The 24,170-nt window shown below is 43.0% G+C and overlaps 1 protein-coding gene across 1 annotated transcript in view; it reads left to right on the top strand.

Annotated features, from left to right (window-relative positions):
- Nucleotides 1-23,459, top strand: part of MAP7 (microtubule associated protein 7) — a 197,776-nt gene extending 174,317 nt beyond the window's left edge. The window contains exons 9-18 of the mRNA XM_077144112.1: nucleotides 1,156-1,265; nucleotides 1,562-1,842; nucleotides 3,871-4,075; nucleotides 4,896-5,067; nucleotides 5,316-5,417; nucleotides 6,143-6,193; nucleotides 6,293-6,350; nucleotides 8,692-8,794; nucleotides 20,819-21,039; nucleotides 22,693-23,459. Coding sequence (XP_077000227.1) covers nucleotides 1,156-1,265; nucleotides 1,562-1,842; nucleotides 3,871-4,075; nucleotides 4,896-5,067; nucleotides 5,316-5,417; nucleotides 6,143-6,193; nucleotides 6,293-6,350; nucleotides 8,692-8,794; nucleotides 20,819-21,039; nucleotides 22,693-22,703 — 1,314 coding nt within the window. The 3' untranslated portion in view covers nucleotides 22,704-23,459. The remainder of the gene's footprint in view (nucleotides 1-1,155; nucleotides 1,266-1,561; nucleotides 1,843-3,870; nucleotides 4,076-4,895; nucleotides 5,068-5,315; nucleotides 5,418-6,142; nucleotides 6,194-6,292; nucleotides 6,351-8,691; nucleotides 8,795-20,818; nucleotides 21,040-22,692) is intronic.
- The last annotated feature ends 711 nt before the right edge of the window (nucleotides 23,460-24,170 follow it).

The following is a 24,170-nucleotide window of genomic DNA, read 5'->3' as shown; positions in this document are numbered from 1 at the left end:
AGACAGTCTCCCCACCTGCAACCCAGTCCCTCAACAAGGATGCTCCTAAGGGAAATGGAAGCAATTGAAAGGGACTCTGAGGATGACAAAAGAGGAGAGCAGGAGTGGAGGAGGGGGTGCTGGAGCAGGGCAGGAAAGGAGGGAAAAAAAAGGCACGCAAGAGCCTGTTTGCCCTGAGGCTGCACGACAGCCTCCCCGCCCCCCGCCCCAGGCTCTGGTTTCCCACAGCCCACCACCTGGAGGGCTGATTGGGAGTGGGGGGGGGGGGTGCACAGAGGTGCCTCAGCAGTTTGGCATCCCCATCCCATATGTTAAAGGAGTGAGGGTGGAAGGTTTCAGGTTCTTGGAGTGAGTCTCTTTTGCCCCGTATATTCTCTTTTCTTGATTGGTTTTAGAATGTCAGACCCCTTCTCTGGGTTCTCCGTTGCCTGTTTCACCCTGGGGAGTATGCCAGGCCCTCTGTCTGGCTGTGTCCCTCATGGGCAGGCGAGGGAGTGCTGGTGTTTTGGGCACCCTCAGATTTCAGTTGGACCCTAGGTAAAAAAGAGCAAAAATAGGTAAAACTCCTCACCTTAAACCTGGCTTTTTCATCAAGGGAAGAGAACACTGTGAGGGAGGATCTGTTTCTATATCATCAATATGAAGAAAAAGGGAATTAACATCTGATACAGCACACATGTAAATTTTTTAAAAGGGAAGGAGAGACAGGTATGGCTTATCCCAGGGATGGGGGGAAAAAATCCTAAAGAAAGAAAAAAATAAATGTGTGTTGTGATTGAAAGGAAAGAGTAAAACCTTGAAGTAACCAATTATTTTGATATATGTGTGAGGTAGACCAGGAGAGATTTTACTCCAGGCAGTTTTAGATGTGCAGTATAGATCTTTTCTACCTGTATAAACGCAATTTTTATTTTTTTAACAAATGTAACTGCAGGTCACACAACCAAAAACTTATTTTTAATATTGGCATTGTGTTAGTTCAATTATAATATTCCATTTTAAGCTAGCAAGAGTTTTTTGTTGGGCTGGACTGGGTTTATCTGACAAAGTTTAGAAACTTTCCAGCAGGCATTAGATGGATTGCAGCCCTGGGAATTGTGAATGCATTGGCTTCACTCATAGAAAGATCTAATTGTTGTGTTTCTCTGAACTCAGGGTTACAAGAGAGAGAGAGACAATGTCCCCTTCCACCTCACCTCGGGCCTCAGAAGGGTTCTGTCTCCATCTAATCCCAAAGCAAGATCCCCAGGCTCCTCCCGGCTTTGGTAAGTGCAGTGCAGGGCAGGCAGCCCATCCTGGGCTGGGGAGGGACAGACGCCTCTGCACTCTGGGAGGAAACTGCTCTCCCTGGGCTGCTTAACTTTGACTTGGGCAAAGGAGGGGGAAAAGAAAAGTGGAAGGGCCTCTAACGTGAACCTAGTCCTGCATTTACCACCTAAAAGACAAATTCACACATTTTTCCTATAAATTTTCCCTAAGTGTTCTGAGACTGTGTATAGAAAAGAGGGGAGCGGGAAGGGTCAGCTGTCCTCTTCTCCACACGTTGCTTGTCTCTGCCCAGGCTGCCATCCAAGTCCTTTCCTCACCTGCCCGGTACACCCAGACCAGCGTCCTCCCCGACTCCCGGCTCGGTTAGAGCCGCCCCTGCTCGGGGCTGGCCCCCATCGCCGGGCAACATCCGCCCCATCAAGAGAGAAGCCAGAGGGGAGCCAGAAAAGAAAAACCTGGAGGAGCCTGAGAAGGTGGCCAGTGAGCCCTCGCTCAAAGGCAGAGCACCTTTAGTGAAAGTAGAAGAAGTCACCGTTGAAGAGGGGACGCCAGTGGGACCAGAAGCTGCCCTGGGTGAGAATCAACCGGACAGGGCTGGGGTGGGTTTGCGCGGCGCGTTTGCATGCTCTCTCCTACACTGCTACTTGGCACTTTTTTCTTATTGAGGACTTGGAAATTTAACTGTGAGGCTAATTTTGGGACTTATGGTATAATTTTCTTACGTGTAAAGGCAGTGGACTCATACGCCTATTTGGGGGGCCACGGCATGTTTATTCACATGGTTTCTGAGTCCTTTTATTGGCTTGAGTTCAGTGTTTCACAAAATGTGCTGCTCAGAGCCCCAGCAGCAGCATCGCCTGTCATATTAGTTATTTTTGCTGTGTAACAAATTACCCCAAAGCTTAGTGTCCTTCAAGAACAAGCATTTATTGTTTTGAGTTTTGCGAGTCAGGAATTTGGGGACAACTCTGCTGGGCAGTTCGGGCTCAGGACCTGTTATAATGTGGCCAGCCAGCTGTCCCCGGGGCTGCCGTCACCTCGGGGTCCAGGGAAGCTGGGCTCTGGGAGATGGCTCGCTCACCCCAGGGGCCCCTCCGAGGGTCGCACCACGTCCTCACTGTCTGCCAGCCATGCGGGTCTCCCAGAGGGAGTAATTGATCCGGCAAGAGGATGAGGAGGAAGCATGGTGACTTTGTGACCTCATCTCCACGGTCACACGCCGCGCTCTGCCCTGGCCTGGTCAGGAGAGCCAGCCACTAGGTCCAGCTCAGCGTCCTGGGAGGGGAATCAGTCAGTCTCACCCTTTTGTGGGGGGGAGTTTCCCAGGATTTGTGGATCCCTTTTTACACCACCACCTCTGTGAGGTTTCAAAATGCAGATCCCTGGGCCCTCCCCATGATCTACCGAGTCACTCTAGGTGGGGGACCCAGGCCCTGCACCCTGGGCTTGCCATATAAGACACAGGACAGTCAGGTGAATCCGCAACCCTGTCTCCACACCCAGAGGTCGAGGGCCGCTGGCTTATTAGCCTACGTGCTTGACAGAGGTTAGAGTGCTTTCCAGAAGGCCCAGTGGATCTCATCTCTGCCGAGCTAATCAGAGGCTATTAGAAGTTTAAAATCACTGGGAGCTAGGAATTCAGTATTTTTTGGTGAAAATGGTCTTCATTCAAGAGTTTTCTCCTTGAGACTTCATTTGAAAACAGAGGGTATGGGCAAAGAAAGACCAGATGATTAAGACAGAGGTAAGTATTGTCAGAGAATGGAAGAGTCCAGTTGGGTTTTTTGGATGCAGAAAGGGAAAAAAAGTAGCATGAAGTTAAAAAAAAAAAACAAACAAACAAAAACCTGGGGGAGCAGAAGGGAAAGGGTCACTTTGAGGAGAGAGTCTAGTATGATTGGGTGTCAGAGGTCAGCCCCTCCCCCGGTGCCTGGGTCTGCTGCAGAATTATGCATTTCTCTGTGGGGTCCCTGCTGTCTCCAGTCTCTAGCTCATTGTCCTGAATCTGAATAAGGTCCAGAACTTCTCCCCTCGTGTATCTTGGCATCAGGCTCCCCGGAAGACCCTTGGCCCTCCCACCCTAGGCCTGGAGGCAACTTTGGGTAGACCAGGGCACCTCTGCCTTGGGTGTCTTCTCCCCAGTCTGTGCCTGGACCCTGGCCCAGATGCTGTGGATGGGGACAGATGGGTTTCCCTGTGCTGGGAACAGTTACTGAAGAGCAGGAACTTTCCAAATGTAACGAAAGCCAAGCAGGAGAGCTCATCTTCTTTGCACTCAGTGTGTAACTTCCCAAAGAACACAGCTCCAGGCTCACCCAGCACATGGCTGAGAGAGGTTGGGACTGGTCTGAAAACGAGTCCTGGTGACAGAGCGTGGCTTCATTGGCACGTTGGCCTTACCATGTGCAGGGATGTGGCTCTTTGTTACCCATCGCTTGGTTACTTGTGGAACATAGTGAAACCATGAGAACACACAGCAGCAGATGTTCCCTTTCATTGAGAATAATGAGTCCTTGGCCCCGCGTGTGGGGCATGCTGCTTTTTGCTGTGTTCTTCGGCTTCTGTTTCCAGCTGCTTTTCTCCTTGTCCCTGTTTGTCCAGCTGCTCCAGCTGTAGCCGCAGCCCCCGCCCCAGCCCCAGCCCCTTCCCCGCCATCCACCGTGACTGGCAGCCCTTCCACCAGGGCCTCTGCGGGCACCACCGACCCAGAAGAGGCCACCAGGCTGCTGGCTGAGAAGAGGCGGCTGGCCCGGGAGCAGCGAGAGAAGGAGGAGAGGGAGAGGAGGGAGCGGGAAGAGCTGGAAAGGTAAGGGACACCCTCAGGCCTATGGGGAGGGGCCACAGTGGGCAGGGCCCACGGATTAAAGGTTTAAGATCCCATTTCTTATTTTAATGACAGCGCAACAGTATGCAACGTGGTGAAACATGGCGCAACATGGTGAAAGGTTTAAAGAAAAAATAATTGTCCCTCATCTTAGCAGTTTTAATAGGTGTGTAGATTTGGGGTGATCCTTTCTAGTTGTTGTGTATTTACAGACTCAAGCACCATGAAGGGACAGCGGTGCAGCCTCCCTTTCCTGCTTAACGTAGCTTCAATCTCTGTGTTTCCTCGTTGTCTTTCTAACATGCGTCTCAGGGCCCCGGGCTCTGCTCTCCGGATAGCTGTCCCCCGGGGGCGGTGCTGGCCGGCCATCTCGTGCACCGCGACCTCGGTCCAACAGGACGCTGCTCCTGTCCTCTGAAGACAGCGCAGAACGTGTGCCTCGGAGCCTTCTGCCCTTTATTTATTCATTCGCAAAGACTCCCTCTTTGTTTTTGGCTTCAGATTCATTACTAAAAAGTCACTTCTCAGCCTTTAAAGATTGCAGATCCTTTAAACTTTGGGGATCCTTTAAAAAAGCAAGCTGTCTTTTCAAAATATGAGTGGCTGCGTTTTGCTTCTGTTGACCACAGGTACCCTCGAGGCTGGGGGAGGGAGCGGAAGGACAGGCGGTCCCGGTGTGCGTCCCGCAGTGACGCGAATCCCAAGGAGATTTTCCGCCAGGCGCTTCCAACCAGCTGTCCCTGCGCTGAGTTTACAAACTCAGGCCTCCCTTCAGGGAACTCCCCATGGGTCTCGATTCCAGGCAAAAGAAAGAGGAATCGGCTCAAAGGATGGCTGAGGAGAGAATGCGCCAGGAGGAGGAATCCCAGCAGCTGGAGGCGGAGCAGGCCGGGGAGAAGGAGGAGCAGCTGCGGCTGCAGGCGGAGGAGCGCGGCCGGCGGGAGCGGGAGGAGCTGGAGCGCGTGCAGAAGCAGGTGCCTCCTGGGCCCCGGGGAGAAGGGACCCAGGGCGGAGGAGCTCGGTGCAGCTGTGCCCCACGCGGGAGGACTAGCCCAGAGGGGCGGTGAGGAGGAAAGTGCTCCGTGCTCTCACCCCACCCCTCATCCCCCCTCATCCTCCCCGCCTGCCATCGGGCCCCCACCTCTAGGGGCCCCGGCGAGCCTGGGGCAGCAGGTGAAGCCGGCCCATTTGCAGGAAGCAGATGCCAGTTTTTCATTTTCAGAAAGAAGAAGAGGCTCGTGCCCGGGAAGAAGCGGAGCGGGTCCGGCAGGAACGAGAGCGGCATTTCCAGAAGGAAGAGCAGGAGCGCCTGGAGAGAAAGAAGGTAGCTCCTCTGCGGCGGAGGCAGGGGCACCGCTGAAGGACCAAGAGAGCAGCTCTGTGCCGGTCCTGTGGCTGCCCTAGCAAAGTACCCCAGACGCGGAGCGGGTGCCTAAAACCACAGGAGTTTCTTCTCTGGTAGTCCTGGAGGCTGGAAGTCCAAAATCAAGATTCTAGGGGAGAATCCTTCCTTGCCTCTTCCAGCTTCTCGAGGTCCCAGGTGTTCCTTGGCTTGTGGTAGCCTAAGTTCATTCCCTACCTGTCTTCACACAGCCGCCTTCCTCTGTGTCTTTGTGTCCAGCTTTCCCTCTCCTTCTCCATAAGGACACCAGTCATTTGAATTTAAGGCCCACTGTAAGCCAGCGTGACCTCATCTTAACTTGACTACATCTGCTGCCGCAGAATGTCACGTTCTGATGTTCCATGTGGGCGTGGACTTGGGGAGACTCTCTTTAACCCAGTGCACACGCATTGTACCCATTCCAGAGAAACCAAAGTAGCCTTTGGTCCTGATAATCTCCTCCAGGGAAATCCCCCTCTGTGTTTCAGCTTGTCCCAAAGCAGTTCCTTCCAATTCATGTTGTTTAGGCTGGTCCCAGCAATTCTGCATCACTGCAATTAAGACACATCAGTGGAGATAAAATTAAAATCATAGTTCACCAAGAGAATGTGCCAGGCTGACTTTCCCTCCGTTTCTAATCTTTTTGCCCAATTCTTCCTTTCCTGTAGCGTCTTGAAGAGATTATGAAAAGAACCAGGAGGACAGAAGCTGCAGATAAGGTATTGAGATGGCCATTTTCTAACCAGTCTTACGGACTTTTTTATTTTCTTTATTTTTGGTTGTAACTTAAATTCTAAATTTTTAAAAATTTTTGGCAGAAAACTGTTGACCAGAGAAATGGAGATGTAGCTAAGGAAATCCTGACTGAAGAAACAGGTATTTATTTCAATAATGTTAAATCTATCAAAACAGGATTTTTGAAGTGACTCTCTAAAGGTCAAGATACTCATTAATTGATTTAAAAAAATTATAGCCCTCAGAGACTTAGGTGTATCTCATCTAGTCCAACATTTTCACCTAATGTGAAACTGTTTCTGGCATCCCTGGCAGATGATTCTTCAGCATCTGGTTATATTCTAATGGAGCACTTAATATCTTAAATCATTTTATATGAGATATATATATTTGTGTGTGCATATATTATATGTATGTATATACTTGTATATAGCTGTGTAGGTATGTATATTTGTATGTATCTGAATGCAAATATACATAAAAATATATATATATATAAACATGCACATATGTGTATATTCACAGGATTAAAAGTTTCCTTTGAGTTTATAAAATTAAATTTAACTCACTATGTACTATCTGCTAAAGCAGCATGTATTTATATTTCTCTTGATGGCTTAATTTTGACAAAACTTGTACTTGTGGCAGTTTCAAATGCAGGATCTAAGCATTATTTCACCTAGTTTAATTCTGACTTGAGAATGGCATTAAAATTAAAAATCTGTTGAAATTTCCTTGGAAAGTTATTAATATGCTGAAGACTTTGGACAGAGATTTTTTATTTCTTAATGATTTTAAACCAAATTTTGTTTAAATAAGAATAAAATTGGGTGGGCCATGGTGGCTCAGCAGACAGAGTTCCTGCCTGCCATGCTAGAGACCTGGGTTCATTTCCCTGTGCCTGCCCGTGCAAAAGAAAAAAAACTAAAAACAAGTAAATAAATAAAATTTACTTTAGTTTTAGCACTCTGATTCAGTTAGTATCTACTAAATGTCTCTTTTGGTGTCAGGTATACCTATTGCACATTTTCTTATTTAATTCTCACTGCAGCCTTGGGAGGTAGAGGGTGCTTTATCTTAGAGTCAGCAAGCATTTTTGGAACCCTTTCTATGTGCCAGTGTGAACAAGAAGGAGGAGACCCCACCCTTCCCTTCCCCAGGGGAGCCTGCAGGTCAGGGATGGAGCCAGTGCTGGCTACCTATGGGTGGCTGAGTAGCTCACTTGTCACAGTCTTCCTCTTTCCTCATCTGCAGTAGGACCAGAAGGGATCCGAGCTACCTCAGTTTCTTTTCCTATTTGTTTTTTTTTAAAAAAAGTAAAGATCATCCATAGTACTTATGTGAGAGAACATTTCCTTTAAAAAGAAAAGTTTTCAAATGCAAAGATTATTGGTATTTGGGGTTTGAGTTTGTCTTATTCGAAGCTCTTCTAGCTTCCAGTACAGCCTGATTCCTTTAAATGGGGTGTTCCTGCTGTCTGGAAGATGTCTTAATTTTATTTGCTTGGTGAATAGTCTTGGTGATTGCCTGTTAACCCCCTCGCGTTTTGGGCATGCTGTATCCAAGGATGTTGTAATAGAGGCATAACCCCAGTGGTTGTCAGAATGCTCATTTAAGATGTAAATTGTACCAACTCAGGGTGATTCGAGGAGCCGATTCTGTAGTGTGTGCATGGCCAGTCTCCTTGTTGTTTTCCGCTTTCCCCTGCCTACTGTTTCCCTATCAGAGCTTTCAATATTCTTTGTACCTTACCCGAGAATGAGCAAAGAAGAGGCCTCTGGCAGTTTTATTAAATTTGTACCAGGCTGTGAAATAAGAACCCCTTGAAATTATTTCATTTACTCTGTCATCATCAAGTTCAAACCATAAACTCTGCCCTCCATGAAGGTTTTCAAACCTATAAGTAACCCTGTCCAGGTTTTAGAGTGAGTCATCAATGTTGTTAGCGCACACTTACACTGGAAGCTGAGTGGTAAGGTGGCACAGCTAAGTGCCCTACTTCCCTGTGGCCTGCCACCCAGGAAATCCTCACCAGTCTACATGGAACAAGAACTGAACTGAGTTTTAAAAAACATTTGTATAGCTTCAGATAGTCCATGGTGATTTGCTCTAAACCCTTAAGTATAGATGTTCAGTGTCAACCTGATCAAGTCAACTTACTGCTGTTTTCATTTGTGCTTTGGTTGAACGTTGTATACTTTAAATTCAAAGTTGATTTAGTGCAAGCAAATGTGGTCACATTTGTTTCTATCCATACAGTATACTGGGCACTGTTCTAAGTAGTTTACATGTATTAATCCATTTAACTAGATACCATTATCCCTGAGGAAAGTGAGGCTCAGAGAACTTAAGTGACTTGTCTAAGGTCACACAGCTGGCAGGTGGCAGAGCCAGAACATAAATGGAGGAGTTCTGACTCCTGGGGCATGGTTTGATCATACAACACGATAACCCTCTGTTCCCTCTCCCTGGCCATGTCTAGCGGTCTCTGCACTTCCATGCATGACAAACTCTCCAGGAAAGGGAGAACCCGCGCCCAGCCCGCTCGGGCTTACCTCACTCCAATCAAAAGTGGCAGTGGAGAGGTGAGTGAAACAGGGGGGCCTCCTCGCTAACGCACATCCAAGCAGAGCAGCCCCCCTCGGACCGCTCACCACGATCCTGCCAGCATGTCCTGGGCCTGAAGGAATGCTGACGCTTTAACATTAAGGTCTTTATTATTGGGGTTCATTAATTTGGGGCGGAGCTAGTAATTCTAAACTCTGAGAAAGGGGGGGAAATATCATTTTTCTTGAATTTGTGGTTATGATGGTGAGGTTTTAGTGTGATTATTAAAGAAAGTGACGGGGAATAATTTGTCAGTTTCCTCTGTAAATGTTTACCCCGACATGCCATATCCACACTCTTTACTGATATGTGTGATATGTACCCAGCTGTATGTCAGCCATTCATACAGCGAGTCACAGGTGTGTCCCATAATAAAAGTTATTTAGATGCCAATATTTCTTATGGACTATTATTGGAAGCAGGGCTTCTTCCTAGAGAATCAGATGCTAACAACAGTCAAGAAAGGAATGGGGGTTGAAGAAAGATTGCCTTATTCCTCACTTGCTTTATATCAACAGCATCAGAAGAGCCTTTTCAAGCATGAAAAATAAAGAGAGTCATAGCCTGTGATTAAAAACTGAGTCATGGGGAACATCTGGAAGTATTTTTAATCATGCTCAAAAACTTTAGTTGCGACTTTTTTAATTTGAAGCTTACTTAATTATTTTATGAGTTTCCCTGTCTATAATGCTAATAGAGTCTGCTATCATTAGAGAATTGATTGGTCCTCAAATTATTTTTTTTCTTACTGCAGAAACACCTGCTCCTTAACATTTTATAATGTAATTGACAGTAATTCAAAGAAATCATCCAACTATTGATACCTTTGTGGGACAGCGGATTTTCTTTTCATTTTTATTCTTCGGCCTACTATAAGACCAAAAGAATAATTTTCCTGAGAGAGATTTTACTCACTTATTAATTATGTTGAATAAGCCTCTTGTCATAATTGTTATTATGTTATATATATATATTAAGTTGTGTGTGTGTGTGCATACATATATATATTAAATTGTTTTAGTTATGGCTTGATTTTCCAAATAAATTCCTTCCCGATTGCTGTGATTTGCAATATGCAATTCACTGATTTCAGAGGTTTTTAGGAAAGAATAATAAGCCCTACAGGACCCCATTATTATGAGAGCAAACCAGGCAACATACACTACAGCTTATTAATCCACTGATGAATACTATCTGATCAATAAAATTAATTTATTCATTAACTGATTTTTCACAGTGGTGAAATCATTATTTAGGAACCTGAAGCATAATTTTACTATGTAAAAGGATATCAGTAATACTGAAATCCTATTCTCTTTTAGCCTCCCTTGCACAAAGAAAAATAAGTAAGCTGTAATTTTAAAAAAGTGTAGCCCCCCCCCCCAAAAAAAGTGTAGCCCTGTAACTAGTGTCTATACCTTCCTATATTATTCAAATCCTGTGTTTATAAGAGAAAATTATGCTTTGGGGCATTTTAGTCCATCTGTCTGTCAGGCATCATTAGATCATGTATTTCTAGAGAATAAATATTAGGAAATTGAAAATTCTTAAAAAAAAAAAAAAATAGTTAAAAACTACCAAGTCCTAAAAGTCAGCCTTTGTAAACCTTGTAATTTTTCTTCGACCACCAGAGGAGGCATGCAAATACTTGACATGTGAAAGAGTGTAAATGGTTCACAGAAGCGTTGAGTACTGATATCTTCCATCTTCACCCAAGGAATAAATCGCCCTTTCTCCCAAATGTAGGGTGATCCCCTTTTCTCCCCTTTCCCCTACAGTGTAGGTAGGATCAGAATAGTAGCAAATACAGACATCAGGATATAATATTAGGATGACTGTAGCAAATTAAATCCACTTAAATGGAAAAAAATTTTTTTCTAGCAGTTCCCCCATCATACCTGCATTTCTTTTACCTAGAGATGTACAAATATAAAATTAGGCTTAAAATGGCCAAAGTTCTTACCCATCTATAAAGCCAAACCAACAGATGACAAAATTTAAGTATAAGTAAAACTGATCGACTACGAACATTCAAATTAAAAGTCATTTTTTGCGAGAATGATATTTTTCTGAAATTAAGTATTTGATATACACCTGGCATGGATGGACCCCTTTTCATTAGGGGTGGTTATGATCCCATGATTCCCTACTGGTTCAGTTCACCCAGGGTCTTTTCCTGAAACCTCAGCCCTTTTCATGCAATGTACCCCGATGGCGCTTGGCACTGCACATTATTATTCGGCCATTCAGTTCCAGTTCCTTTGTCCTTAGTCCTTGTCAGATAAGCTGGTGCCACCTGATGTCAGTGTGGTCTGAAATACAGATTCAAAACTGAGCCCTAAAATCATGTGGCAAAACTCCCCACGTTGTGATCAAATTATACTGTTGACTTAAAAAAAAATTTATGAAACGCAATTTAAAAAAGTTCATGTAGGCAATGTAGTGTGAGAAACAATCTATTTCCAAATAACACTGGCCTGTCGGGAATATTAATGTGAGGCTCAGTTTGTTCCCACTGCATGACTCAAGCAAAGCAACTCTGCTTCCCTTAATTATTTTTAAATGTGTCTTCCTTGAATTTATCCATACCAATCTGGAAACAATCCATGTTTTCACTCTGCATCACCTCTTGGGGGACTCTGGGTGATAACGTGAGTATATTAGGAGTCTTCGCTTTATGTGCTAAAAGCAGAGGGGAAAGAGAAACAAAATTATGAAGGGTATGGAAAGTTTGAACTGAAACTTAGTTCATGACAACTCTGGGTTCTGATGAGTTACGGCCACAAAGTAGCCATAAGAAAATAAAAGCACTTCTTTAAGTAGTTTATTGTACTTATTCCTGCAAGAGGAAGTCCCGTGCATGCTGCAGGAATCTGCTGAGTGAGCACGCCAGAACCAGGAAGCAAAACCGTTTCTCCTTCAATGTCTCTCCAGCAGCTTGTGCTGACAAAGCTTAAGATCGTGCCAGGTGGCAAAGGGAAATTATCTAAGGGATCAAAATCGAGTTTCCCAGAGCCAGAATGAAATTGGATTTGAATCTGAAAGACAGTAAATCCATAACTGACACATTTACCTGATCTTTAAGATAAACCCTCTCCTGCTCTTTGGACATTTTAATCCTATTTCTCCAGAGATTCTTCAGCATGAGTGCAGGGTGGGAGAAAAGGAGCCGTAGAACCAGCAATCCTAGACTAATACTCCAGCTTTACCTCTGAGAAAATCAATGACTTCAGCCTTGGTTGCCTCATCCGAATATGAAAATAATACCTACCCCACAAGATATCAGGGGGTCCAACAAACTGGTGTCTGCAGAGAAGCTCTGAGAACAAGTTCATCTTCATACCTTATAAATGCTAGATGTTATCTTTCTCCTTCTAAAAGTGCAGTGTCCGAAGAGAAACAGGGCTGGGTGTAGCAGCAGAGCGCTGGTGTATAAAATGCTTTTGTGTTGTTTTTATATCCCAAAATCTCATACGCAGCAATTTATCAGCCTTTTTTTTTTTTTTTTTTTTTTTTTACCATCTGAACATAAGGAGTCAGTGGCACCAGGAAAGAGTCCACAGCAATTCCATAACCTCCTGCCTTTCTTCTGACAGAGAGCTCTTGGTTGTTTTTTGTTTGTTTCTTTCTTTTACATGGGCAGGTACTGGGAATCGAACCCGGGTCTCCGGCATGGCAGGCGAGAACTCTGCCACTGAGCCACCAGCACACCGTCCGAGCTCTTAGTTTTTTAAGGACAGTTTCCAGACCCTCTGTTTCACGTTGCCTATAGCCCCTCCTTAAACAGTTTTCCCCACAGTCCTCAAGGCTTGCATCTTAGGGCTTGCATTTCCCGGCAGACTTAAATTGTCCGTCTGGCATGCCTTCTGATTACTATAAATTAATCTTAGCACGGATCCCTGGAGCTCTCGGCACTTGCATGCTTCCAGGTAGAGAAGGATTTGTGAATACCTACTTTCAGTACGCGTCCCTACGACCGTTCCCTACGACAAATAAACAGGCCTTCTGATGCAGTGGGCCTCACATTTTTCACAGTTTTACATCCACAGTCCTGTTAAAGACCTTGTTTACTCCACATCATCAACCTTGAGATCACTCACCAAAGTCATTGTTTTTCCCTCAGTGCCTCCTGTTTAGTGATGCTTTCCAGCTCCTCTTAATCGTCTACAACCCTATTCAATATCCTACTCTGCCCCCAGCCGAGAGCAGCTCCCACCAGCTTCCCCCGTGAATAGACACCTCCTTCCGGAGACAGCAAAGTGGCCAGAACACGCTTGGAAAATCCCCCAGGGAATGCTGCAGGCACCGGGGCAGGGATTGTTTTCGCTGGAAAACTCCACTTCTAGGAATGAATATCCTCGGTTCAGTCAGACCAACAGCAGTTTCATTTTTCCCACCTTGGGCACCTAACACTGGTCTGGTCTCTCCGGGAAAAGCAGATGCGTTCTGTGCTCTGGGTGACCCTCGCGTCCCCTTCTGCCCCCATAGTTGTGCCGGGGAACCGCCAGCGGTGCCCAGGCCTGTGCCCTCCTAACGCTGACTTTCCTAGCAGCGACCCCCAAGACCCCTGTTCTCAGCGAAAGCCTCAACCAGGAACACCCCAAATCCTACTTCTGGTCCCGAGGCCCTCCGTGGTTTCACTGGCTCCCTGCCTGCACTTGTGGGATCCTTTAGAGGTGGAAAGAAGACATTCCCCTTCCGCGTCTCACCTCCACCTGCCGGCTGCGCTGTGGGCACAGCTGAAGAGCGTGCGAGCCCTCAAAATCCCAGCCGGCTTTCTAAGGAAAAAACAATTATATGAACCTCAGCGAGTCCATTCTTACTCCAGAAGCCAGGTTTGGTTCTTAAGAGAGTCTTTTTAGGGGGCAGCTCCCTTAGAACAGAGGGGACTGTGTATTTATTCAGGTGGGAAGCTTGTTTACGATGGGAAACGTATATGAGTACACGCGTGTACGGGGACATCCTAATGGGGAAGGGGAGAACTGCTTTAAACTTCCCATGTTATCGTGATACAGTCCTTTCGTACAGGCTTTTATCTCACTCCCCTAATTCTCCTGATAACCCCAGAAAGCATGTTATCCTTGTTCATAGCCCTCGGGGAACAAGAGAATGGTCTTCTTCTACTAGAAAAGGGATTTGTAATTACTTTGGTGTTTCATTTAGTCTTTTTCCTCCAAATCTTACGAGTTTATGTTTGTCTTGTCAAAGCTAAAAGTAACATTCCCAAACCCCAGTCATTTAAACAGAAAGCGATGTGTCACTTAATTTAAGTCACTTGTTAGAATGTGATGATAACCCTCGGGGGAAAATAAGGGCCTGGCTGGGATGAGCTGCGTGGACGCTCCGATTCCCCCCGCATCCCCGAGCCAGCCCCCACGTGCGCCCCGGGCTAAGCGAGCGAGTGGGCGCCCTCCGCAGCCGCGCGCCCGGCTCTCAGCCCCTGGACGAGCCCAAAGCAGGACTCAAAAGCTCCTGCCGGCCACACCCCGAGGCCGGCCCGGCTCAGTTTTGTTGTTTCCCCTGGGTTGGTCCAGAGCACGTGCTGCAATTCCTCCTCCAGCTGCTAACAAGTAATAAAGGGGAGGGGGGGGGGCGGCAGCTGGCACCCTGAGGAGAGCAAGGAAGAGGGCTGAGACGGCATCCTGCTCCCTACCTGATGCCAGCATTCCTCCTTAAAGTCTCTGGATTGGGACTCAGAGCCGTCTCCCTGGTTACAGCAGGCCCGTGCATTTGGGAAAGGGCGGGAGGATGGGTGTGGCGGGCGTGTGTGAGCATGTGTGTGCACGGGGCCGTGCCCACGCGCACCTTGGTGAAGCCAGGCCCGTCTCCCCGCAGGGACGAGTGGAGGGGCCCCCGCGCCCCCAGGATGTGTGCTGTTCTTCTCAGAGCGTTCCTACAAGTGACGCTTTCCGCGTACCCTCCAGTGCTTTGTGAGACGCTTAGGACGGGCATCAACTTTAATTTTTTCCTTGAAGAAAAGATTTAATAATCGACAAAAAGTGTACCAAAAAATTCTAATCAGAGCTGCCTTAGGAGGCGTACCCGAGGCCTTACTTCTCACTGCGCAGGGAAAGTAAACCCTTTCCTCAGTAGGACCAAAAAAAATGAAAGGTTTTCAGAAAAAAGCAGTGGGAGGAGCTTGGATTTACTTCAAGTTTATTTTCTGTTTGGGAAGGAGACACCCAAAGGCAAACTGACCTGCTCAGGGTCAGCACTGGTGGTGCCGGTACCGGGACGATCTCCTGGCCTCCCCCGGCGCCACCCACTCGGCCGGCCCTCCGGCTCTGCACACCCTTTTGTCACTAGGAATGAGACTCTAAAACCCTCACAAGTTTTGCTTCCTATTTGTAGTGTCTTTCATTGTCCGTTTGGAAATTTTAACTCGAGAAGTTTGTCAAACAGGGTCACTTTTTATTTTTCACAGAAATATGTGGAAAATACTGAGTTCCCATATCCCCCTCATGCATTTTGCCCTGTTACTAACATTTTGCATTAGTGTGGTACATTTGTTACAGCCGGTGAACCAATATTACCATAATTTATTAACTAGAGTCCATATTTGATGTTAGGGTTCACTCTTTGTGTTGTACAGATCTGTGGTTTGGGGGTTGGAATTTTATTTTTTCTTAATTTTTATTGTTGTAACATATCCAACAGCTTAAAACTTCCCATTTTAACGGCTTTCAGGTATAAAATTCAGTGCTATCACTTATATTTGCAATGTTGTACTACCACCACCACCACCCATTACCCAAACTTCTCAATCATCCTAAATAGAAACTCTTATCAATTGAGCATTAACTTCCCATTCCCTCCTTACTAACTCTCCCCCACTCTGGACGCTGGTAACCTGTATTCTAATTTCTGACAATGAATTTGCATATTCTATTCATTTCATAATTGAGATCATACAAGAAGTTGTCCTTTTGTATCTGGCTTATTTCATTCAACATGGCATCTTCAAGGTTCAGCCATGTGGTAGCTTGCATCAGAACTCTTTTTAACATCTGATTATTATTTGATTTTATGTCTATACCATTTTTTTTAATCCATCCATCCATTGATGGACACTTGAGTTGCTTCAACCTTTAGGCTATTGTGAGTAGTGTTGCATGAACAAATATATGTTTGAGTTCCTGCTTTCAGTTATTTTGGTATGTATCTAGAATTGGGATCACCTGGCCATATGGTAGTTCTATGCTTAACTTTCTGAGGAACTGCCCAACTGTTTCCCACTGCAGCTGTACCATTTTACATTCCTGCCAACAATGCACAAGGCTTCCTGTTTCTCCATATTCTCACCAACACTTATTTTTCTTTTTTTTTTCTTAATAGCCATTCTAATGGGTATAAAGTGGTATCTCATTGTGGTTTTGATTTGCATTTCCCTAAAGGCCAATGATGTTGAGCATCTTTTCATATGCTTATTGGCTATTTGCATATATTCTTTGGAAAAATGTCTATTCAAGTCCTTTGCCATTTTTTTTGTTAAATATAGCATATACACAAAGAAAAGAAAGAAAAAGCAATGATTTTCAAAGTGCATTTCAACTAGATACAGAAGAGATTTCAGAATTTGTTAGAGGTTACCATTCCACTATTTCAGATTTCTCCTTCTAGCTGCTCCAAAACACTGGAGGCTAGAAGAAGTTTTTTTGTTTTTTTTTGTGAAAAATAACATATATACAAAAAAGCAATAAATTTCAAAGCACATCACAACAATTAGTTGTAGAATAGATTTCAGAGTTTGGTATGGGTTATAATTCCACCATTTTAGGTTTTTACTTCTAGCTGCTCTAAGATACTGGAGACTAAAAGAAATATCAATATAATAACTCAGTAATCATACTTGTTTGTTCAACCCTACCTTCTCTGTATAACTCCACCATCACCTTTGATCTTTCTCCCATTCTTTAGAGGTATTTGGGCTATGCCCAATCTAACTTTTTCATGTTGGAAGGGGCTATCAATAATATGGGATAGGGGGAAAGAACTTGTTGATGTTCTGGAGAGGCTGGCCCCTCTGCATTTTAGGACTTATCTAATCCAGGAACCCATCTGGAGTTTGTAGGTTTCTGTTACCCTAGTGCATGAAACCTTTGTAGAATCTTATACAGCACCCTAGGTGTTCTGGTGTTCAGTAGGATTGGCTAGAATGGTTTTGGTTGGGGGTTGACAGTTTATGGTAGGTAGCAATGTCAAACTGAAGTCTGTGTAAGAATGACCTCCAGAGTAGCCTCTCAACTCTATTGGAACTCTCTCAACCACTGATACCTTTTTTTGTTACGTTTCTTTTCCCCCTTTTGGTCAGGATAGCATTGTTGATCCCACGGTGCCAGAGCCAGTCTCATCCCTGGGAGTCATCTCCCAAGTTGCTGTGAACTTTCACCCCTGTATATTATGTCCCATGAAGCAGGGAGGGCAATGATTTTACTTGCAGAGTTGGGCTGAAAGAGAGGCCACATCTGAGCAACAGGAGGTCCTTCGGAAGTAACTCTTAGGCATATCTATAGGTAGCTAAGCTTCTCTGCTACATACAGAAGCTTTACAAGAGCAAGCGTCAAGATCAAGGGCTTGGCCTATTGATTTGGGTGTCTCCAGTGTCTGACACAGTATCAGGAGTTTCCCCAGTAATAAAAGTTTAATAGTTCTTTATTTTTTTCACCCGTCCTTCAAGGAATTTTACCAATACTTTTTGATTATCTGCTTAATATATTCTGGGATGTATTCAGACATTATATTAAGCTATACAGGATTCAAGGCCCTCATTCTTATTCTAGGCTCGCTGTGTTTAGATTGTTTAAAGCTTCTGTCCAGACAGGTTGAGTTAGATTATGTGCTACAGAGTATTTAGGTACTGGACGAAACAAAACCTTTCTTCATTTGGTCTCAAAGAGTTGATGAGTTTCTAAAATATCGACAATGTCTTCCTTACCCCTATATTCTGAATTACCTCAATTCCAATCTGATCGGCTTCGTTCTTAATGCTAAATACCAGGTTGTGCATGTATAAAACAGCCTCTTGAAGTCCAGAAATAACACTTACCTCTCAGGACCAAATGTGACTGCTGTAAGAGCTTACAATCTAGGCCCCTGTTTTCTGATAAATATTTTCTAAATGAGAACATACAATAACTGCTCTTTCGTTTCTGGCCATTTTGCCTCACCACATGTCCCACAGGTTCATTCACAATGTTGCATGCCTCACAACTTCATTCCTTTTTATAGCAGCACACTATGTGATCATATGTATACACTATCATTCGCCAGTCTACCTCTCAGTCAGTGCCTCCTTCAAACACCTCCTTTCATTAGGCATCGTGGATGATGTCCAAAGTCAGCAGTCCATCAACACTCTCAATTTTAGATTATTTCATTGCTCCCAAGAGAAAGATAACCAATAAACATACCCTCACCAGATGGAAAATCTAAACCTCCCCTTAACTCTTGCCCCTCCCCACTTATTTACTCCTGGTGCTGCTATAGTACTGTTGATGTTTTCCTGTTAAACATATAGCATGCAATAGCAGTTTTCCCCTTACACCCCAAACCTATATACTCTTTGTACAAGATTCATACCTTTGAAGTAGTTCATGCAAGAACTTATTCATATTTGTAGTGTTAATTGGCAGGTCACATGGATCTATACAACCCCTTTCAATCATGTTCACCTTCAATATGGTAATATTACTTATAGACCCACTAGTGAACTGCCTTCACTTCTATCTATTTCCTGACATTTGAGTTCAGTCGCCTTTGCCAGTTTTAAATTGGGTCGTCTGTCTTTTTGTTGTTGAGTTGTAGGAATTATATATTCTGGATATGAAATCCTTATCAGATATTTTTTCTCCCATTCTATAGGTTTTCATTTTCTTGATAAAGTCCCTTGTTATACAAAAGTTTAATTTTGATGAAGTCAAATTTATCTAGTGTTTCTTTTGTTGCTAGTATTTTTGGCATAAAGTCTAAAAATCCATTGCCTAATACAAGATCCTAAAGATGTTCCCCTATGTTTTCTTCAAGGAGTTTTAGTGTCTTACTTCTTATATTTAGGTCTTGATGCATTTTAAGTTAATTTTTGTATATGGTATGAGATAGAGATCTACTTTTATTCCTTCACATGTGTATGTCCAGTTTTCCAAGCATCATTTGTTGAAGAGACTCTACTTTCCCTCAAGTGAGCTTGGCACCCTTATCCAAAATTCAGTAGATGTGAGGGTTTATTTCTCAACTTTCATTGGCCTATATGTTGGTACTTGTGTCAATACCACACTGTTTTGATGAGACTTTGTAATAAGTTTTAAAATCAGGAAGTGTTGTTGATCTTTTTAAAGATGGTTTTGGCTATTCAGGGCCCTTAACACTCCATGTGAATTTTTTTCCTTATGAATTTGATAATTAACTTTTCTATTTCTGCAAAGAATGATTTGGGGATTGCATTGAATCTGTAAATCACTTTGGTTAGAATTGACATCTTAACAATATTCAGGCTTCTAATCTATGAACACAGAATCCCCTTCCATTTATTTGGGGCTTCATTAATTTCTTTCAGCAGCGTTTTATAGTTTTCTGTGTACAAGTTCTTTACATCCTTGGTTAAATTTATTCTTAAATATTTTACTTTCTTAGTTGCTATTATAAGTGGAATTTTTTCTTGATTTCCTCTTTAGATTGTTCATTGCCGGTACATAAAAACACCACTTAATTTTTGTGTGTTGCTTTTGTACCCTGCCATTTTGCTGAATTCATTATTAGCTCTAGTAGCTTTATTGTATTTTTCAGGGTTGCTACATATAGGGTCATATCATCTGTGAATAGGAAACATTTTGCATCTTCCTTTATAATTTGGTGCTTTTAATTTCTTTTTCTTGCCTAATTGCTCTGGCAAGAACTTCCCATATAAAATTGAATAGTTGCTTACAGTCTTTCACCATTGAGTTTGCTATTAGCTTTGGATTTTTCATATATGCCCTTTATCATATCGAAGAAATTCTCTTCCATTCCTAGTTCTTTTGAATGTTTTTGTCAAGAGGTGATGCTGGATTTTGTCAATTACCTTTTCTGTCTACAGGGCATCTTTTGGCAGAGGAGTTGAGACACACATGAAGCGTGCATGTGTAGGTTTTCTGCTGCAGTCAAACAAAATAGACGGCAAAGTCAATCTAGTATCATTCCATGCCTACCCGTTGCTTTGCCGCACTGAAAGCATGCTAAGAAGTAGATAACCAAGATAGCTGCCAGTTTGTTTGTGGAGATTATAAAAGGAGTGAAAGAACAGAAAATTGACCATTTGATGGCCAGTTAAATGTACCTCAAAAATAAATCCAAAAATAATTTTTTAAAAAATAAAAAAAGTCCAAGGTTTCATGCATTAATTAATCATTGAGCATCAAGGTGGGGTCAGAGACAATTTGAAAGGGAGAAGATAAGAATGTTGGTCTTGAATAGTTTGCATATGAAATTTTGCAAGTGTTTTAGGAGGCAGGCGATACCCAAGAATGGCTAGCATTTCTGCAGCCCAGGAGGATACGAAAGGATCTAGTGAGAAAAATCCAAGATCAGAAGACCTTGAGGTTTGTCCTTTCACTCAGTAGTTGCGTGATCTTGTACAAGTCTCCCTCCCCCCAGCCCCCGCCTCCAAATCAGGCCCTCTTCTTTGAAGTGAAGGTCCTGTTATTTCTTAGACAATTAAGTGTTAAAATGCCTGCAGTAGAAATTGTGAGATTTGTAAAGCTGTTGTTAATGGTGATGGTGGTCTCTTCTAATTGATAAATTGTTCTCGTTGATAAAATTTGTAACGAAAAGATGGGTTATCTTAAGAAGTTAACATACAAATATGTTGGAACTCATCATTCATTTCTGGTAGTAATGATTTTGTCAGCCTGACATTTGATCATGAAGTTGTAAAATTCATTGTCATAAAACAGTTTTGGTTGTTCTAAGACTACGTTTTCCAGTTCTAACACTAACTCATTTTAATTTTGATTTTGAAAATTCTTCAGCACTCTTAATTTGGATGAACAACCAAATGAAAATGGAGTGTCTATTCAGAATGAAAAGTTTGAAGAAATTATCAACTTACCCATTGGATCTAAACCATCCAGATTAGATGTCACCAATGAGAACCCCGAAATTCCTTTGAATCCAATTTTGGCCTTTGATGCTGATGGGGCCCTTGGCCCCCTGCCTCAGGTAGATGGTGTTCAAACACAGCAGACAGCAGGTAAGCTTGCTTCCAACTTCCTCCTGTAATCATCAGAAATACACGGCCTCAGAGCGCAAACCAACTGCTCCCTTGTGCACTGTGTCTGCAGGGGACTCCAAGGGATCAAATAAGCCCCAGTGGGAAAGATGGTGTTTGGAAAATAGAAATTGCATTTCGGGTTGGACTGGAAAACTTCTAGAGCAGTACTCGCATTGCCCAGCAACTCTCACTGTCCGCACGTGCTTCATGTTGAGACACGGCTGCCCCACGTAATACCATTGAGCTGAGTTCTTCCCCTTGGGGGGAAAGATTTTGGTGTTTTTTCCTCCCCGTTTCTCAGCTCTTGAGATTTTTTGAAGAATGCCATCATATTCTCTCAACATTTTTCTCCTGTTTTGGGCTTAACAGCCTGGGTGATTTTTCTATTCAAGGGTGATGTCATATCATGGACAGTTACAACTGAAAAAACATCACCAGTTCTCCAAACTAGTATCATACTGAGCCCAAAAATCTTCCATCATCACATTATTCTGTCCATGGGAACAGCATTTCACCTGAAGTCTTTGTACAAAAAAGATAATCATTTTACAGGACGCAGAGAAATAAAGAGGAACATCAAATATTGTAAACTCAGTGCTCATGTCATAGTACAGTCCCATCCTAGAATTAAGAAGAAAGGTGGTCACCAGCCCCATCTCCTTTTCAAGCCCCTGTGAATTCTGTGGGCTTCCTTTGCCAGCTGATGACTGTCCTGTATTGGCCATCTCTTTATCCTGTTAGGAATAGAGCTGGCTTCAGTCAGGGGGCCGAACATGGAGTCAGTATAGAATCATTTGTGGCCAAATTGTTTTGCAGTTTACATCCCACCCGTGAACTGTAACAGATGTTTTCCACTTAACTGGATGTTGAGGCATCCATCCAAATGAAGCTAGTCTTTTTTTTTCTCCTCTAACTTCTTGACCTTGGGAGAGTAACTTTAGTGAACTCCATTTTTTCTAGGCTATAGAAGGAAGCCATAACATCTCTTTCTTGTCTGACATCCTGATTCTTAAGCCTTTAGAAACAATCTGATGACTTTTATGTTGATGGAAACACCCCTGGTATAGCTTCCTGCTTTGTCATGTCACAGATTCCAAGAGACAAGGGACTTCCATAATGGCTTTCTACTTCTTTTGCCAGGCCTTAGGGTGCCTTGGCCCCAACGTGGCAGAGATTGGAACCATCTGTCATTGTGTTGTCACTGTCATCCTTTCACATCTTCTCTGGAAGCACAGCCCTCCGTACCTATGACCTTGAGTGGTATCAGGGTTCTTTGGGGGTCATGACTGTGTATCAACAAACACTTATTTAACCTTGATATATTTCTGGAGCCCTAAGCATTGGGTGTTGCAGGTACAAGGCAAAGAATATAGGTTTTCCCTAACCATAAAGAGAAAAATGCTATTGATGAAAGTAAACAGTGTATCCTAAGTTGCAGTAAGAAAGATGTATTTTCCTGTTATTGGTAGAATTCACTTGAATGTAGAAGACTGTGAATCCTGATTAATTGCCTACACTTAGGTGAGACAATGTATGTGAAAGCATGGCTGAACTTACAAATGTAAAGATATTACAATACGATATTCGATAAGTATCATGTTAATCTGTTCTTTTTTCTGTCCCCTAATATAGAAGTTGTATGAGCATTTCTTCTGAAGAACCAAAGCTGAAATTTAATAAGAATTTCTACGAATAATGGAAATCCCTCTATGCTATAAAGGAGCATCCCCCCTCCAGTTTTCTAAAGATTTTTTGAACATGATTTTGAAAAGACTTTATTAAAACCAGCTAAAGACAACAGACTGGATAGCTTTCCCAATAATTTTCGCCAATAGAAAAAGAAATGTTCCTTATTCTTCAGTACTTTAAATGACTCTTTTCCAGTGTGCTCCTTCTTAGCAAATCAATATTTTTCTGCATTCTTTAAAAGATGAGCATTTGGCTATCAAAGAAATGGGCTGACTAGACATGATTTTTTCACATAGATATTTTGGTCTTAAAAGCTAATATGTAAAATTGGCAAAATAAAAAATACCTTTTACAATATAATACTTGAAAAATAAGTACCTCTTTGCTCTACAAGTAGAGTGAATAAGGGAGGTGTTTAAATTAAGTCTATTTGTTTAAATATTATTGCAAAGAGCTCTATTTGTAGAAGCAAATTATAGGTAGATTACCAGGTTCTTATAAATGCAACCCGTACATGGACATTCTGCAAACCAAACTGTCATTCCATTCTTGCATCTCTTTTTTGCAAAAGCATACTAAAAAGTTTTAAAAGGTAGGGGAGAAAAGCATTATTTTTTCAGAGAAGGAAAATAATTTACTGCCCTCTTAAATGATGTATTTATAAAGTTTTTCTGGATAAACTAATCAAATAAATTAGAAAAATGTGTTGACATTGCAAATTTGATTCATTAGACCGTATTCCTTCTTATGTGACCATGAGAGAATGTTACCAATGATCCAGGGCCATTTCTGATGTCTGTATATTGCTGCTGTCCCCAACGATAGTGGGACTTATCTTTGCCTTACTTGATTACAAATTATATGGGAGGAAATAAAGACTGAATATCTCTTTAAATAAAAAAAAATTTGGTTTTGCTCGTTTAAGAGCAATAAAAAAACAATGGAATGGTGACTCTGCTTTGCACACGGACACAGGCCAGTCCATCAGCTTTTCACTTTTCACTCACACCCTTAACTTTTGCTGCTGAGCTTAGCTATACAAATATACGCTTTCATTTGCTATTAAAAATTTGGTTTTATTTTACTATTTTAGAGTCTACTTATAACTGTTGAAGAGAAGGAATACATGTTTTTATAGGAAGTGTTGAAAAAGGTAAAATGTCTCCCACTGCATTGTGTTGGTTTTATTGAAAGAGGGATAGGCTTATCTAGTAGACTGAATGAGAGGCTTCCCTTCTATTCATCTGTTGGACTGTCTCTTTCAAACTCATGTGTGTGGTCTTTAGTAACAACTGTAATTTGTTAAAACTTTAATTTGGGTCTTTTTCCCATTTTCAAGTGTCCATGTATTTAAAAATATATAGTCACTATATTAAAAACAAAATATGTTCCAAAAAACAAAAAAAGCTGCTTTATTTATT

The sequence above is a fragment of the Tamandua tetradactyla genome, chromosome 25 (genome assembly GCF_023851605.1).
Source record: "Tamandua tetradactyla isolate mTamTet1 chromosome 25, mTamTet1.pri, whole genome shotgun sequence".
In the NCBI taxonomy this organism is placed as follows: domain Eukaryota; kingdom Metazoa; phylum Chordata; class Mammalia; order Pilosa; family Myrmecophagidae; genus Tamandua; species Tamandua tetradactyla.
This window is presented reverse-complemented; position numbering and strand designations above follow the sequence as displayed.